The sequence below is a fragment of the Oncorhynchus clarkii genome, chromosome 8, assembly GCF_045791955.1.
Source record: "Oncorhynchus clarkii lewisi isolate Uvic-CL-2024 chromosome 8, UVic_Ocla_1.0, whole genome shotgun sequence".
NCBI classification, from domain to species: domain Eukaryota; kingdom Metazoa; phylum Chordata; class Actinopteri; order Salmoniformes; family Salmonidae; genus Oncorhynchus; species Oncorhynchus clarkii.
This window is the reverse complement of record NC_092154.1, coordinates 22,641,040-22,657,655: the sequence shown is the minus strand read 5'-3', so window position 1 is coordinate 22,657,655 and position 16,616 is coordinate 22,641,040. Positions and strand designations below refer to the sequence as shown.

General features: G+C 40.7%; 1 protein-coding gene across 2 annotated transcripts; it reads left to right on the top strand.

Moving 5' to 3' along the window:
• Positions 1–327: 327 nt before the first annotated feature.
• On the top strand, positions 328–6,814 carry LOC139415113 (transcription cofactor vestigial-like protein 2). Of its 2 annotated transcripts, none has more exons than XM_071162935.1 (4): positions 328–596; positions 1,963–2,233; positions 3,037–3,519; positions 3,983–6,814. In XM_071162935.1, the coding sequence occupies exons 1-4, from the start codon at positions 510–512 to the stop codon at positions 4,024–4,026; spliced, it is 885 nt and encodes a 294-aa protein (XP_071019036.1). In that variant the 5' UTR covers positions 328–509; the 3' UTR covers positions 4,027–6,814. The 2 variants fall into 2 exon arrangements, with proteins under 2 accessions (XP_071019036.1, XP_071019037.1); XM_071162936.1 differs by having other exon boundaries at positions 4,126–6,286.
• The last annotated feature ends 9,802 nt before the right edge of the window (positions 6,815–16,616 follow it).

Here is a 16,616-nt window from a genome sequence, read left to right as displayed (position 1 = left end):
TGTGAAATTAGCGTGTTGGCATGTAATATAGATTAAATGCAAGTAACAAGCAGGTGCGCATCAAAGGAATTCATTCCAGGTAACAGTCGATATCAGTAAACATTTAACTTGTTACTAAGCTCTCCACTAAGTGGCCTACCCTATTTGGCAGAGCTCCATTGTATTTCATTTAGCATCTCGCATCTCATGACAGTAATGAAATGTTCATTGCAGACTTTCAGAAGACATAATACACCAGCTTGTGAAGTGCTTTTGCTCCCTCATTGGTCAGATGCAGGCTCGTCCAGAGACACTTGAAAACCGCTGGCTGTGTAACGTCTTTACTTTCCCCCGCCACGCGTTCCCTGTCGCACTGACGTAGCGTTAAGAAGGCAGGACGCGCAGCGCGATTGGGATAGAAATGCAGCTCTCCAACGTCCCAGGTTAATCTCTCTCCGTTTAGGAAATTACATCCCTACAATCTGCTTATTCTGTCAAGTTATTATCCGTGAGAATTCGCTTTTTTCGCCATGAGCTGCTTGGATGTTATGTATCAAGTGTATGGTCCACCACCTCAGCCTTATTTTTCCGCAGCGTATAGCCCTTATCATCACCAGGTATGTTATTTCTTGTGTTGTTTCGCTTCTTGGCATATTTAGTACACGGAAACTTTTGTAAAACTTGTGTGGAATAAAACTTTCATCGCGCATTATGGCGCATCATTAGGTCTCTCTAGGCAACTGTATTTTGGCAATGGTCACTTTCAAAATTATTTTGCATGACAGCCGTCGGTCAATTGGGAACCAATAGTCCCTTCCGACAGTTATCTATTTAATAATAATATATTAGCCTATTGACAATGCTAGGCCGACTTTTGATTGTTATTGATGATTCATTAATGAATAATGATAGCCATACCTCCTTATATTGTTGTTGACTATATCGAATCTGCGTGATAATATTTTTAGTTGATGTAAGTGTTTATAGGTGTTTTAAACCAACTTATTTTTCAAGTGTTTATAGAAATGTTCTCTGTCTTGCTCAATCGAATCGCTCAGGCTGGGCTACTGAATTTGTTGTGTCTGTATTCTATTGCTATTTAGGATATTTTGCTATGTGTAAGTTAGGACTATTCGTAATGTCGGCTACATTGAAATAGCAAAGGCCTTTATTAACCAATCAAAGCAAAATGATGATGGGTCATTAATAGATTGTGGGCTTCGTTAACACTTTTATTAACCGTTCGTCGAAGTCGAAGTTGGATGCAATTTAGGATTCTTTACATTCACAACAATTATTTTGTTACCGCGTAACATTTTTCATAACTTGCAATGAGCAAGGGCAGTTGAAAATTGAATAAACAGTGCTCTGGTAACGATTTCGTTTAAGCTTATCCGGTGATTACTGTAAGTTAAGATATTGCTTGTGCATGCACAGTTCGGCCTATATGGACTATTCGTTTTCCAGACGTGCATTGGTGCTATGGCCCTTTAAATGTTTGCAACTTTCTTAAAACCTCTCATAGTCAATACACAAATGCAGAGCTGGTTTTCATATTTCAAATAGGTCTAACGTTTTCTTTAAATTGAGTGAGTATGCACAGAGAGAATGGAATAATGGCATTAATTAAAAACTCTCCAATGTCCATAATTAACTAATTAACTGAGTTGCGATATGTTCAGGAATTTAAATGCAATAACTTTGTTCTTGAATCCAATCACTGCCTCCTCTAAAACAAGTTTGAGTTGGCCTATGAATGAGGAGAGGACCATGCGTTTATTTTTAATATACCACACACAGAGGCCACAATATAATGCGCAACTGTTGGACAATAATGAAAAGCGCAAAAATGTCACACGTGGTCACCCAAATGTGCAGATGAAATTCAAGTAGATCATTTGTAACTTGATGCCTTGATAGAAATTCATATCTAATACATGTCAAGGCTATTACATTCTGACGTTTTTTTATCGGATGTTTCAGAAATTGGCATTTTATTCCAAAATGCAAGAAGCGCAAGAGAGCATCAGCGGGGGCAGCTCGTTCTCGAACCTCGCGGGTCCGACGATAAAGGAGGAGGACTGCGCGCGCGAGAAAGATCACCCTCCGGAGGCCGAGTACCTGAACTCGCGGTGCGTGCTCTTCACCTACTTCCAGGGGGACATCAGCTCAGTGGTGGACGAGCACTTCAGCCGGGCCCTCAACCAGCCCACCAGCTACGTCCCCGGGTCGGTCAGCAACAAGTCCGCACGAGGTAGACCTACATCCACCTCTCGGAGAGGTGCCGATCACAGAACCACTCCAAACACCTGTTCGCGCGCGGGGTTTCATTTCACCTCAAAAACGGTGTATTTAGGCTACATAGAAGATAAAGGAAACGTTTTCATAAATATTTGCATTCATTTGGCAAGTAGGCCTAGGTCTTGCATGCATGTGAGTTCTTGGTTTTTGGTATATCATTGTGTTCACATCCTACTAAAATAAACTGCATTTTAAAAGTTTGGATTTTATAACAAATCAATGAATCCCATGTTTTGCTCCCATTGTTTCAGTTGGCAGTCATTCACTCTCATTTGTGTTTGATCAAAATTACAAAGGAATCAGAAAGTCAAACCATGATGAATTGCTGTAAATAAAGCAGTTGAAAATATAATAACGTGGGTTCTGTGGAATTTAGGGCTCAGACTTGTTCACTATATTGTAGGGGAACCTGTAGTGAGAGTTTGGTATAACTTTTCTGTTGCATGTTACTTCCTTAATCAACAAAAATTTAATTATATGACCAATATTACATAGCCAAAAATTCTCCAATTTTGATCAACCATCAGAAATTATGGACAACAACAATGATATTCATCCATGCATCTTTTTCCCATCATGTTCTCCTTTATTTCATCCCTACAACTGAACTGATCATTGAGTGATCAGTCTTTAAGCTCTGCTATTCTACCACATCCTCAGAACAGGCTTATCGATCCTCATCCACAGATACATTCATAGTCTTTACCACTTAATTGATCTGTGATTGAGCATTTCAGTGTGTCTGTGGTTTCCTAGATGGACCATTCCCGATGAGCCAGAGGAGTTTCCCTCCGTCCTTCTGGAACAGTGCGTACCAGCCCTCCTCCATGAGCAGTGCCTTAGGAGCCTCCCACTCAGAGATACCCTTCACTGGGGACCCTTACTCCTCTGCCTCCCTACATAGTCACCTCCACCATGCTACCCCAGAGCCCTGGCACCACTCACACCACCACCACCACCACCACCCCTACTCACTTGGCGGGGCCATCGGCACCCAGGGCTCCACCTACCCTCGACCCAGCATGCACGAGGTGTATGGCACGCACTTTGACCCCCGCTACAGTTCTCTGCTGGTGCCCTCTGTCCGGCCGCACCGGCTCCCTCCATCCACTGTCCAAGGGCCGAGCGCCTCAACATGTGACATTGGGAAGAGTGAGCCAACCAGCTCGGCCTGGACCGGTACCTTCACCGGGGCAGGGGCAGACATCAGCCAGAGCATCGGCCTCAATGTAGACGCAGGTAATAATAGCAATAACAACAAAAACACACTCTTCATAAAGGAGTAGTGGTTCCAAGGGCACTTCAGAATAGCCTTCATTATTTGATTGTCCCCAAACATGCGTGACTACTATTGTGGGCTCTCCAATTCATTTAAGATAGAAGTTAAGAAACGTTGCGACGCCTTACATCAGGGTTATCCTTACATTCATAACACAATGTAGGGTTTCTTTCTGCCTGGGAAAACTGTTGTCTTTTCAAGGCCACTCTCCAACACTAAGAAAGACCATGTCTCTGTGTTTTAACAGGTTGAGTTCTCTGTCTCTGCTTTTTCCTGAGAGGCAAAATGTTTTTTGTTTTTTTTACACTTTTCTGCTTCAAGGCTTCCTGCTTCTACCTTTAAGCCATTTGATCTCCCTCTTCCTAATAGTCTTCTCTTGCCCTCCCTTCTCTTCTCTCTTTTTTCTCTTTCCTGTCCTCTCAGGTCTGCAGGCCCAGGATAAGAGCAAGGACTTGTACTGGTTTTAAAGCTCTGCTGCCCTCCAGGCCCGAGCTGGCCTCTGTGTTTCTCTGCACTGTGTGATATTGACAGACATTTTCTGTAACAGATTCTAATCTCACTTGCAGCTCGACGCTACACCCTCTGTGGCGGAAACATCCTCAGCTGAAATTACGCCATTGTGGATACCATCTGCTGGAAATGCAGTGCACAAGGGAGAGAATCTAAAACTGAGTCTCTCCTACTTAAGAGAAAGGAGGGCAGGACTTGCTGGACAGCATGCCAGAAATACTAAGTGGTGTGACTGACAACTTTTATCTGGCCAAGACTGAACGCATTCAACTCCTCCAAAGAGGACACTTGTTGAAAAATAAAACGAATATGGTGAATGTGTGAAACTGGAACATCAAAAATGAGATTTGACAAGAGCATAGTCAGAGACTGGACAAACACTATTTGCCATTGTTATTTTTCTATTCGTGAAAGGAGAGGAGCAAGAGAGAGGAGCATTCTCTAACATGACTGAAGTGAGCACTGGCTATTTGAAGCCACTTGACTCTATCTATATTGCTCCCCAGCAGCTGTCAACGACAACTGTTTCAGAACTCAACGGACACACACAATGGTAGTGTCACTGCATAGTATTGGACGGGGGCTCCGGACTTCATAAAAGGAGCATTTTGTCAAATCTGGACCCCGACCCACAGGGAACAACTGGTTTGACTGGTGATTTTGAGGGGGAAGGGTGGACAGGTGGTAGCAGAAGTGGACACACACAACTGTGCTATGTATGTATGTCTGTGTGCGATCTATGGGCAGCTCTATACATGTGTAGGATCTTAATTTGATCACCCTGTTGCAGGATAACTTTTTTCTAACTTGTAGCGTATTTGAAGTTTAAAAAGGCTTCTGAAATTTGAAATTTCCACTTTGAAGTTTCAGAGTTGATTTTCCCTTATGAAAAATGTATCAATCCCTACACTAATTAATTATAATCCACATAATAATTCACATTTTGTGTTGCTGCAGGATTATTTTCCTGCTTCACCAATTCTGGCTCAAATTAAGATCCTACATCTGTGATAATGTTGTATTTAAGATTTGGATCTTTATAAACTTATTCCTCATTGTTTTTTCAGTCATCCCAGGTATATTGCAAAGTCAAAAGATTACCCATTGAATATTGTATTGTGAATATATTAATATATTGCCTTTTAAAGTATTTTTTCTTGATACAGTTCGGATGTAATGTCAGTGTGTTGCCTGTAACTATAAAGCAACGGCACAATGTGATTAAAACGCAACTATAGCCTCTGATTGTTTAGGCGAACATGTACAGGGCAGATATGGGTGATCTTTAGAAATGACAATTTCATAGACAGTCCGATTGAAAACTATTATGTTTGATGATGTGTCAGTCTATTATATTGTACAACATCCATATCTTCCAGTCATCTGTAAGCACAACTTAAGTGTTACATGTTTACCCTCCACTAATGCATTGTCAGTGTACTGGGGTTCACATTCATCTTATTTTCTTTCTCCCCTCTTAACCTTTTACTGCAGTGGGTTAAATCAGGGTCCCACAGAGTGTTTCTTGGTAGTCTTCAACAAATCTACTTTGAAACAAAAGTACACACCTCACACACATGGTTATGGGCTTAAAATAGAAGACACCTGTACCATGTCAGATATAGAGTTGAAATGTATTCCAATTTGAGTTTGTATCCTAATCCTAATTCACTTTTATATACATCACAGAAAACTGAAATATAACAAAACGGTTTGACATAGAAACACAAGATTTTCATAGTAAAAAAAACGACCTTTATTAATGAGAACATTATAACAAATATCAATAACGTTCCACCCATGAGGCCAAAGAGTGCGCTTTTGGCCATTGACTGCAGGAAAGGGCTACATCATTCTCTTGTAGATATTGTCAATGCTAATGCTTCAACTTTTCAGTGTGAAGACATACTGTATGTCTAAAGGGAATTCAATACCGTACACCAGCAAAAGTGTATGAAGTATTTGTACGGAGTAGTATTCAGAAAGTTCTTTACAGGGAGATAGCAGCTATGCACATTCAACTGAGACGTTCTTGAGAAGAGACCATGGATATTTCTTACACTATACTCAACACCACTACTATTTTCTTTATTTTTCTCCATGAGGTCATACAATGGGCTACATACAAACAGGCCACAAATAACACGTAACTTACATATCAGACGGAGAAAAAAAATAGGGGTTGAGAAAGAAAAATGCCGCCATATGTTTCCTCTCTCAGATGGTCGTTTTGATTGTGTTTCAGTTTAGCACTGGACAGCTGTAGATTAATATCAGCTTCTGACAAATGTGATGAAAGACAAGCGAGGGGTGGTGGGTCTCTCTCCCTTCCCAGAGAGCCACTAACAAAGGACTCTTTTCAGAGAGATTATTTTTCAGTAATCATGGAAGCGTTTTAGCAGTTAATGGGATAAAATAGGCTACATGCAGTGTTTGGGTCAATGAATTAGCCTACTGCATGTAGGCTAAGTGAAAAATGATTGATGAGATTTAAAACTATCAGTATGTAGGCTATGTGTTCTTATTACATAATTGTTATTGGTAGCCTACCATCAAAGTGTGGGCTATTCAGCGTCATCTGGGCTATAGCCTACTATCATCAACTTGTCTAGGTGGCATGTAGGCAAAAAATAACATTGCATAATAGATTGGTGTGTAGCAGAGCCGCGGGAAGTAAGGGTGCTGAGGGTGCTGCAGCACCCCCTGCAAAATCAAATGTAAAAAAATAAAAATATATAAATAAAACAAAAGTAGTATATGTATTAGCGGACTGATACAGCCATCTGCAGCGCGGGAGAAATGTGCCCCCCCACCACCACAAAACATCTTCCCACGGCTATGGTGTGTAGGCAAAAACAGACCAGTAGCAGTTTGACTGTGCCACCCAGAACTGTCAGAAGTCTTGTTTCCAAGCCGTCGTCACCACGTGGGTAACTCTGACCAGCTGGTCCTCTGGAACATGCGATGGGACACACGATAGCCTTTCGTGTCGCTATTGGGAATATTTGTGAGGTTAGCATATAATCTAAAAGCAGGAACTCATAAAGTCTTGCTTGCTAATTACAGATAGAGCGGAGCTGTCATTCATATTATCCTAAAAACACACAGACCCCCATTTCCGTATACGGACAGTGTGATCTGGGTCCAGTTGTCACTATGTGTGACCTTCAGCAGTGGCGGGACAATGATCTACACCAGATCAGTCAGGTCCAGTACAGCAGACAGCCTATCACAAGACGTTTTGATCACCATGTGTATAAATTACTTTAGGCTTCTTCTTTATTTGTTTTTAGGGGGTAGATTAGTTTTAATATTGCAGATTGATTGTGGCTTCCATCAATGTAATTGTCTGCATAATCTACAATCGCCCATATATATAATATGTATATATATATATATATATATATATATTTTTCCCCTAACCCTACCACCCCTCCCCTAACTGTCGTAAACTAATGGACAACAACACGTTGGCTTTTACTTCCGGCTTATACATACTATACATATTTTACGGACACAATCTATTTTACAATAGTTCTCTTTTGTTTGTTTTTAGTCTCATCCTTCAGCTACCCCCAACCCTTCCCATCTATCTCTGAAGACCATCCAGTTTGCTTTCTATTTGCCATATATTTTTAACTGTGATACTTTACAATTCATTGCACCAATATGTAAATAGATTTTTGTATATGGATAGACAGGCTATCATATTTCAGCATGCGTTCTCCAAGAAGAAAAAGTTATTAAATTGGCCTTCTCGCTATGGTCTCATAAAAGTGGAAACCACACTGTGAACAGGTTATTTGTGTTTGCCATGATAGAAGGTATCCATCAACACACACTATATCATTTTAATGTGCTTAACATTACATTTCCCTCTGTATAGTTTGTCTCAACCATGCAAAAACATTCTCCACTTCTGTAAACCGTTAGCACTATTTCAATTTGTTTGGTTAGAATATCATTACTCCTATCAGTATGCTCAGAATTAAAACGTGCATCTGATATATTCCACCCTGGAACGAGGCTTGCATTATAATATAACCTTAGAGAGTTGAAATATGATTGTTAACACATGCCAGGCTAAATGGCAGAAAGCATTGTGTTTTTTAATTTAGTCCATTAATTAATAACAGTCTGATCTCTCTCACACCCTCAGCTTCACCATCCCAAGCAGTGGCTTGCTCTGCTCTCATTGCCACAGTCTGTTCTCTCTGGGCAGCTCTCAGATTAGCGTTCAGCCTTTTCTCCATCATAGTCATACAGAGTATAGGGCTTGTGGTGGGTCTATTGCTACGTAAACACAAGACAAGATCACTTACATGAACCACCTGAGAGACTGGTAGTGTGCTACGTGCAGCCGTGTTGCAGTCATTTTCCAACTCTGTTCATCTTGATTTGAGAGGAGCCCTCATGACCCCTCATGACCCCCACTATATCATGTCATCTCTTTAGCCTCTCTTTCTTTTTTTGTCTCTTTCTTTATGGCTCAGGAATCCATCCTTGAATTCAGATGAATGGACGGAGGCTGTTTATGAAAGAAATAAAACCTCAATGGTGGGCCCTTGTAATGCACTGACAGTAAACTATATAAATTAGTGGGCCATTAAAAAAGGTCACAGGTCAATAGTTTGAAAAGACAACATGAGCAACTCCTACAGCATACAGTATGTCAATAATTCATAAGGTATGCCCAATAATCTTTCCAACAATGAAGGCAGGAACTTTTAAAATGATTAGTACAGTATACAATCATTTGTGTCTATGAGCTTGACTTTGTATTTAAAAACTTTGATAATACAAATTCCTAGGGATCATATTGTAGAACGTTATTTGCTCATGAAATTAATTAAAGTCGAGGGCCACATTAAACCTCCTGGCGGGGCTCTGTGATAGTATCACTGTTGTAATGCCTGCTACTTGGCCCTCTCACCACCATTGAACATAGGAATTGGATGTGGGAGTTTGTGTGATAATGCCTCTCCCTGGTTGTAGAGGAATGCCAACCACGCTAATGCTGAAGTTGTAGAGCAGCTCTATATGACATTCAGACCATGCACGTGTGCCACATGGCTGCCGATTCTCACACCATGGCCATTGGCATTTTTCACATTAGTCAACATAAGCACTACAAATGCGTACTTGGAACCCTGTCCACACAGGAGCATCCTGCTGGTGATTTGGAGCAAACTGTTTTTAAAATGTGTTCTTAAGTGGATCATTTATCCAAGGATGCTATTGATTTTAATTTATTTCAAAGCCAGCAAAACAGAATACCCATCTACATACTACATAGCTAGAGTGACTCAACATCCACCAAGAGTATCTGTATTTCTTTAAGTTTGACCTCAGACTGACATTCCAGGTGATAACAGCTGATATAAGACCATCCAAAGCATTTTAGTCAACTGGTCTGATGGGGATGTGTATTCTCCTCTAGGGTCTACTTTAGAATGGTTTATGACAACACATGGTGATAGGCACTGATACCATTTTGAACACACAAAGATCTGAAGGCATGTCGTTAATCATGTAAAACATACAAGGGTCATTCCACGAAATGAGTTCCATTTGGGTAGTAAAAAAATAAAGAAACTGCACACTGCTGCTCATGCTCCCAGGTGATTTTATTATTGCAATGTTTCCCCCACTAGATCTCCATCAGGATCCATATCCCAGATGGGGGTGGAAGGTCCTATATATAGGGGCAGTACTCAGTGACATCACACCCTAAAACAGGACGTACAAATATATAACATATACATAACATAGGTTCTCAATATCAGCATTTAATGTATCAAAATATATGAGCATACATGAGGAATGTGATCAGTATTTTGGGTAGTGTAACTTGATGAAAAATGTATGTTTTATTTCACCCATTAAGTGCAAAATAAAGTAATAGGGTTGACTGTAACAGGGTTGACCGTAACAGGGTTGAAGAAGTCATCTTAAATCAGCCATAGGGATTGACGCATTAAGTTTTCCACCACAAAACACCAGAAAAAGGCCAGAAAGAGTAGGATCAGCTCACCTGCTTTTACACTATGATTGATGATTAGATGTTCAAATTATTTCAAAAGGAATAGTTTTCACCATATTAAAACAAGTGTTCAGTTCATGCAACAGAGTTGACCTTAAAACGAGGGACAGGTTTTTTTTTCTAACCTTAACCTAAATCACTAATAACATGAAATAAATATTAACACACACACAGACTAGATAAATCAAAATCTGTGGGGCAGAATCTGTGGGGAAGAAATGTCTACTTTTACTTAAATGTCTAATTGTACTACTTTTACTTTGCACCAGTGCACATCCATCTCAGCACAATATCCTATTTCACTGCAGCGCTCACTGTTTACACTGGGCTGGAACACTCTTAATAATGGAAATGAATCCTCATGTCTTGTTCTAAGAATGCCTCACATATCTAATACGCTTTGCTACAGTCCTCTGGATGGGAGAAACAAAGTCAGTGGTTACAAATGACTGACAAAATGACACTGGAAGGTTAAAAATCTTGTGCCATGAAAGAGGCCTCAAAGACAAATAGTTGACATGGGAGTATTTTTAAGCAATTTTGTGTGGAGCTCTGATGGGCACAAGAGCCGTCTAAAACAATGGATGGGGGACAGACAACGAAATCGTAGAAAAACACAATTTCACATCCAACCACCAAAGCAAAGTAAAAGCTTCAGAGTCGTGAACTTCAGCCACAAGATTGACTTTCCACCTGCAGCCTGAGAAATCACTGGTTTTATTCCATAGCTGCATTTAGCTTTTTCCTCTCCATAGCCTGCCACTTTAGCCAACAACAACTGTCACCTTCCCCCCTGGAGTGTGTACAGTGAGAGAGAACGTAACTGAATGTGAGTTTCCACACAAACACAGAGTTTCTCTGGAACTGGAGCCCCTTGGTGAAATACATGCATCAACAAAGTCATTGACAACCCACATTAACAAATCACAAATTGTATGATCTTGTTGTCAGAATCTGCAATTACTGACCAGAAATGTGGGACATTAAAAGAGAGATGAAAAAGGAGGTAGTATGGAAAAACAGCTGTGGTGGTCTCCGGCCAAGACTCCACTGTCAAAACTGTCCGTCGCTGAATAAAACAATTCTTTTTGGAAAAAATACAGTAGGTGATTTTTATTGAGGTTTGTTTATGCCTATTTGGGATAATTCACAACACGGTCATCTGTGAACTTGAAAATGCCAACAATGTATACAAAATACATGCCAAAATGAAGTTAATTTAGATCCATTACATGCTTTACATTTTTAGTAAACATGTTCAGCAGGCTTTTAGGTGTACCCATCTAGAGAGTCTGATTTACAGCATTAGAACAGATAGAAGAGCCATTCTCTATCAGAATCCCCTAGAGACCCTACGAGGTCCGGAGCCTGCTGGTTTTCTGTTCTACCTAATAAGTAATTGCACACGCCTGGTGTCGCAGGTCTAAATCAGCCCCTGATTAGAGGGGAACAAAGAAAAAAAGCAGTGGAACTGGCTTCTAGGTCCAGATTCGAGTTTGAGGGCTCGAGAGAGTAAATACATTTTCAGTTCACTGAATATTCCATAGTTAGCTGTTATGGGTCAGGACTTGCATAACAAATTCATTCCAAAAAACTCAAATGCAGTAAATGCATTATTTATTTTCATATACTTTCTTCTAGAGCTCAGATTGAATTCCCCTGCTTGGTGTGATTACTTCCCTTTTAAATGATATGTATACAGAGGACCACCTCCCAGTGGGATATAATTTGAGGCAGCGTTTAAAGTGATGTGCCACACATTGAGCTCCAGGATTAAAGGACCACTTCATTCCTGCAAATTAAGACGGCAGATTGAGATGGAAAACTCTGATTTTCAGAGGGTAGCAGCTGGTTACATAAATCATACTCATATGAGCGGAGGTGAGCTTAAACAGTTTGCTGCTCCTATTTCATACACCCCCTCAGTCCATTCTGACCACCTCTACTTACACTCACTGCCTCCAAGGACAGAGAATCACACACAACCAAACTAACACACATGTACCCGAGTCGCTCTGTTAGTGCCATCAAGCACAAGCAGGGCAGCAGTTCAGATGGCGTGAAAGGATCTACAGTGCCTTCAGAATGTATTCACACCCCTTGACTTATACAATTTAGTTATGTTACAGCCTGAATTCAAAATGGATTATAAATGTATTGATTTTCTCTCACCCATTTACACACAATGCACCATAATGATAAAGTGAAAACATGTTTTTAGACATTTTAGCAAATTTATTGAAAATTAAATACAGTAATAATCTAATTTACAGTGGCCCTAAGTACTTAAGTACAAATATTTAAGTACTACTTAAATATTTTTGACAACTTTGATTTTACTTCACTATATTCCTAAAGAAAATCTGTGCTTTTTACACCCATACATTTTCCCTGACACCCAAAAGTACTTGTTACATTTCGAATGCTCAGGCAGGACAATGTCAATATAACATGTTGTAATCCCTACTGCCTCTGATCTGGTGGACTCCCTAAACACAAATACTGCGTTTGTAAATGATGCCCAAGTGTTGGAGTGTGCCCGTCGGTCTGTAAATACATTTAAAAAAATAAGAAAATCATGTTGTCTGGTTTGCTTAATATAAGGAATTTACTTTTTTAAAGTACTTTTTTTAATAAAGTACTTTTTACTTTTACTCAAGTATGACAATTGAGTACTTTTTCCACCACCGTACTTAAATGGATACTTCGGGATTTTGAGAATGAGGCCCTTTATCTACTTCCCCAGAGTCAGATGAACTTGTGGATAGCGTTTTCATATGCACGTTATTCTTTTTAAAATGATTCATGCTCTGTCAAATTGGTTGTTGATCATTGCCAGACAGCCATTTTCAAGTCTTGCCGTAGATTTTCAAGCCGATTTAAGTCAAAACTGTAACTTGGCCACTCAAAAACATTCAATGTCGTCTTGGTAAGCAACTCCAGTGTAGATCTGGCCTTGTGTTTTAGGTTATTGTCCTGCGGAAGGGTTTTTCCTATAGGATTTTGCCTGTGCTTAGCTTTATTCTGTCCTAAACATAACGCTTTGTATTCAGGACATGAAGTTCATTTCTTTGCCATATTTATAGCACTTTTACTTTAGTGCCTTAATGCAAACAGGATGCGTGTTTTGGAATATTATCTTTCTGTACAGGCTTCCTTCTTTTCACGTGGTAATTTAGGTTAATATTGTCGAGTAATTACAATGTTGTTGATCCATACTCAGTTGTATGTTATCACAGCCATTAAACTCTGTAACTGTTGTAAAGTCACCATTGGCCCCAATTTCGTGGTATCCAATTAGTAGTTACAGTCTTGTCTCATCGCTGCAACTCCCGTATGGACTTGGGATAGGCAAAGGTCGAGAGCCGTCCGTCCTCCGAAACACAACCCAAAAAAGCCGCACTGCTTCTTGACACAATGCCCACTTAACCCGGGAGTCAGCCGCACCAATGTGTCGGAGAAAACACCGTACACCTGGCGACCATATCAGCGTGCACTGCGCACGTCCCGCCACAGGAGTCGCTAGAACATCCCTGCCGGCCACACCCTCCCTTAACCCGGACAGCGCTGGGCCAATTGGGGGGCGCCCCATGGGTCTCCCGGTTGCGGCCGGCTGCGGCAGAGCCTGGAATCTCTAGTGGCACAGCTAGCACTGCGATGCAGTGCCTTACACCACAGTGCAGCTCGGAAGGCACTCACATTTTTTTCTTTTTTTTACCCATTTACCAATAGGTGCCCTTCTTTTAAAGGCATTGGAAAACCTCCCTGTTTTTTGTGGTTGAATCTGTGTTTGAAATGCATTGCTCAACTGAGGGACCTTAAAGGTAATTATGTCTGTGGGGTACAGAGAGATAAGAGAGATAAAGTTTTCATTCAAAATCATGTTAAGCACTATTATTGAACACAGAGAGTGCATGCAATTTACTGTGACTTGTGAAGCACATTTTTACTCCTGGACATATTGACTCAAGACATTTCAGCTTTTCAATTTTAATTAATTTGTAAAAAAATTTAAGAACATAATTCCACTTTGACATTATGGGGTATTGTGTGTAGGCCAGTGACACAAAATCTAAATGTTTATCCATTTTAAATTCAGGCTGTAACACAACAAAATGTGGAAAATGTCAAGGGGTGTGAATACTTTCTGAAGGCACTGTAAGTGGATAAGCTGTGCCTGGTCAGCCGGCCTCGAAGATGGCTGGCACCTACAGTACACTCTTGGTCGGCCTGATTTACGAGACTCAGTGGCTCCATCCGTACAGTGTGCCGTGCTACAGGGGAACAGCAGCGTGGCCACCGGGTCCTCCGGACCAGCTGTTTCAGAAGCTCTCAGAGGCAGTGAAAGTTTGCCCTCTGGACGAGCTCCCTCTGCCAAAATGTCAGTGTCATATCGCATCTGCAGGATAAATTGTTCCCATCAATTGTAATCACTTTATTTTTAAGATGATGGACACTGCGTCTGCATCGGCCGCCAGATTCTTTGAACTGTGCGGTTTGTGATTAGTAGTATATCTCCCTTCTAAAAGAGGCAGACCCTGTCTGACAGACATGTTTTGATTGTGTTTTTTTGGCAAAGATTCTTTATATTTTACTGTAGTCTTTGTTTGATTAAAAAAACATTATATTTGGTTGTAGTTGTTTGATTTTTGAAATCGTTTTTTTAGTAAAGATTCTTTAAATTTCAATATAGTCTGTTAGATTTTTTAACTATATTCTTTGGTTAAAAATTCTTGATATGTCACTGTATGTTTAATTTTTGAAATAGTTTTTTTGGTAAAGGTTCTTGATATTTTACCTTAGTTTGAGTGTTTAAATCTTTCTTTTTTTAACGATTCTTATTTTTTTTGTTAATTTCATGCAATTCTGCACATTTTGCCATGGGGCGTAGAGAAAATGTTGCAGTTTTAAAGCAAGTTGGCTGCAATTCTACACATTTTGCCATGGGGCGTAGAGAAAATGTTGCAGTTTTAAAGCAAGTTGGCTGCAATTCTACACATTTTGCCATGGGGCGTAGAGAAAATGTTGCAGTTTTAAAGCAAGTTGGCTGCAATTCTACACATTTTGCCATGGGACGTAGAGAAAATGTTGCAGTTTTAAAGCAAGTTGGCTGCAATTCTACACATTTTGCCATGGGGCGTAGAGAAAATGTTGCAGTTTTGAAGCAAGTTGGCTGCAATTCTACACATTTTGCCATGGGACGTAGAGAAAATGTTGCAGTTTTAAAGCAAGTTGGCTGCAATTCTACACATTTTGCCATGAGGTGGTGAAAAGATTTTGCAATTGTATAGGAAATGTCATTAAATTCTGCTCATTTTGCCATGGAGCGGAGAGAAAAATGTGCAATTTTACAGCTAATTTCCTGCAACTCTACACACATTGCCAGAGGGTAGAAATGTTATCAGTTTTTAATATGACATTTGAGTGAGAGTGACTAACAAAATCAATAGGGGCACCCGGTCGGTAATTCGACCTTGATTACTACAAGTTTAGATAGCTGGCCGCTACCAATCCAAAGACATTTAGCTGACATGGGCTAATCGAGGGACTGTCAGTGGCTGACATAAGAGAAAAACTGCTGATGCACAACTACATTTCAAAATTGCACCTTGTATTCTACTATTCTAACTCTCAACAGTAAGTTGAGACCCCGACTGAGTTCTTAAAAAAATCTTTGGTGATAAACTGCATGTGCAACAATTTACTTTGACCTGAATACATGAGGGGAGTGGAAAGTTGCCATAGCACAGGAACTCTCTGACATAGTTACTGTATTTGAGGAACAACATGTTGTTTTCTGTTTGTTTCTGTAATTGATAATGCACAAGAATCAAACAATGTGTTCGCATGTGTGCATGTTGGTGTAGGTGTGAGGATCATAGGGGAACACAGAGAGAAAAAATGGCCTCTCTCTCACACCTTTAGACCTGCGCTGTCTGTCCATGGTGGGCGAGGAATGTTGAGAGCCGGGGAGCTAGAGTGCTGGATCCCACACAATGCTAGGATTAAGTATCAGCTATTCCAAATGTCAACAATTCTTCACTCTCCAAAGCCACAGCACTTTTTCATGTCCCATGACCTCCGGACTTGCTGTGATAATGGTAAACAAACATGGTCTTACCTGGCCAGGTAACATAAAACCTTCCTGGTCTGGCACCCTGTAGAGCCCAGGTCCAAGCCCCCCTACCGTTAGGGTTGTTCCCCGGGAGTGTGTGTGTGTGTGTGTGGGGGGGGGGGGGGGGGGGGGGGCTTTGTGAAGAAATGAGAGGGTGCCTGGGGGAGGCATAATGGAGCTCAACAGTCAGAACAGCAAAGGAGGAAACAACAGAAGAGAGCAGAGACAGAGGAAAGAAAGAGTAGGGGATGAGAAGAGATTGGTGAGGTGTGAAGGTGAGGTATGCAGAGAGCACTTTGCCTGCGAGGATCCTCCACAAGCTCAAGAAAATAGTAGAGCCTGACAGGTGATCGATAGAGACAAGAAGAACAGAGAGGGTCTTGGGAGGT

Coding starts and splice junctions, on each gene's coding strand:
- LOC139415113 (XM_071162935.1), top strand. CDS start 510: ATGAGCTGCTTGGATGTTATGTATCAAGTGTATGGTCCACCACCTCAG. Junction 597..1,962: donor ATAGCCCTTATCATCACCAG/GTATGTTATTTC, acceptor CGGATGTTTCAG/AAATTGGCATTTTATTCCAA. Junction 3,520..3,982: donor CGGCCTCAATGTAGACGCAG/GTAATAATAGCA, acceptor CTGTCCTCTCAG/GTCTGCAGGCCCAGGATAAG.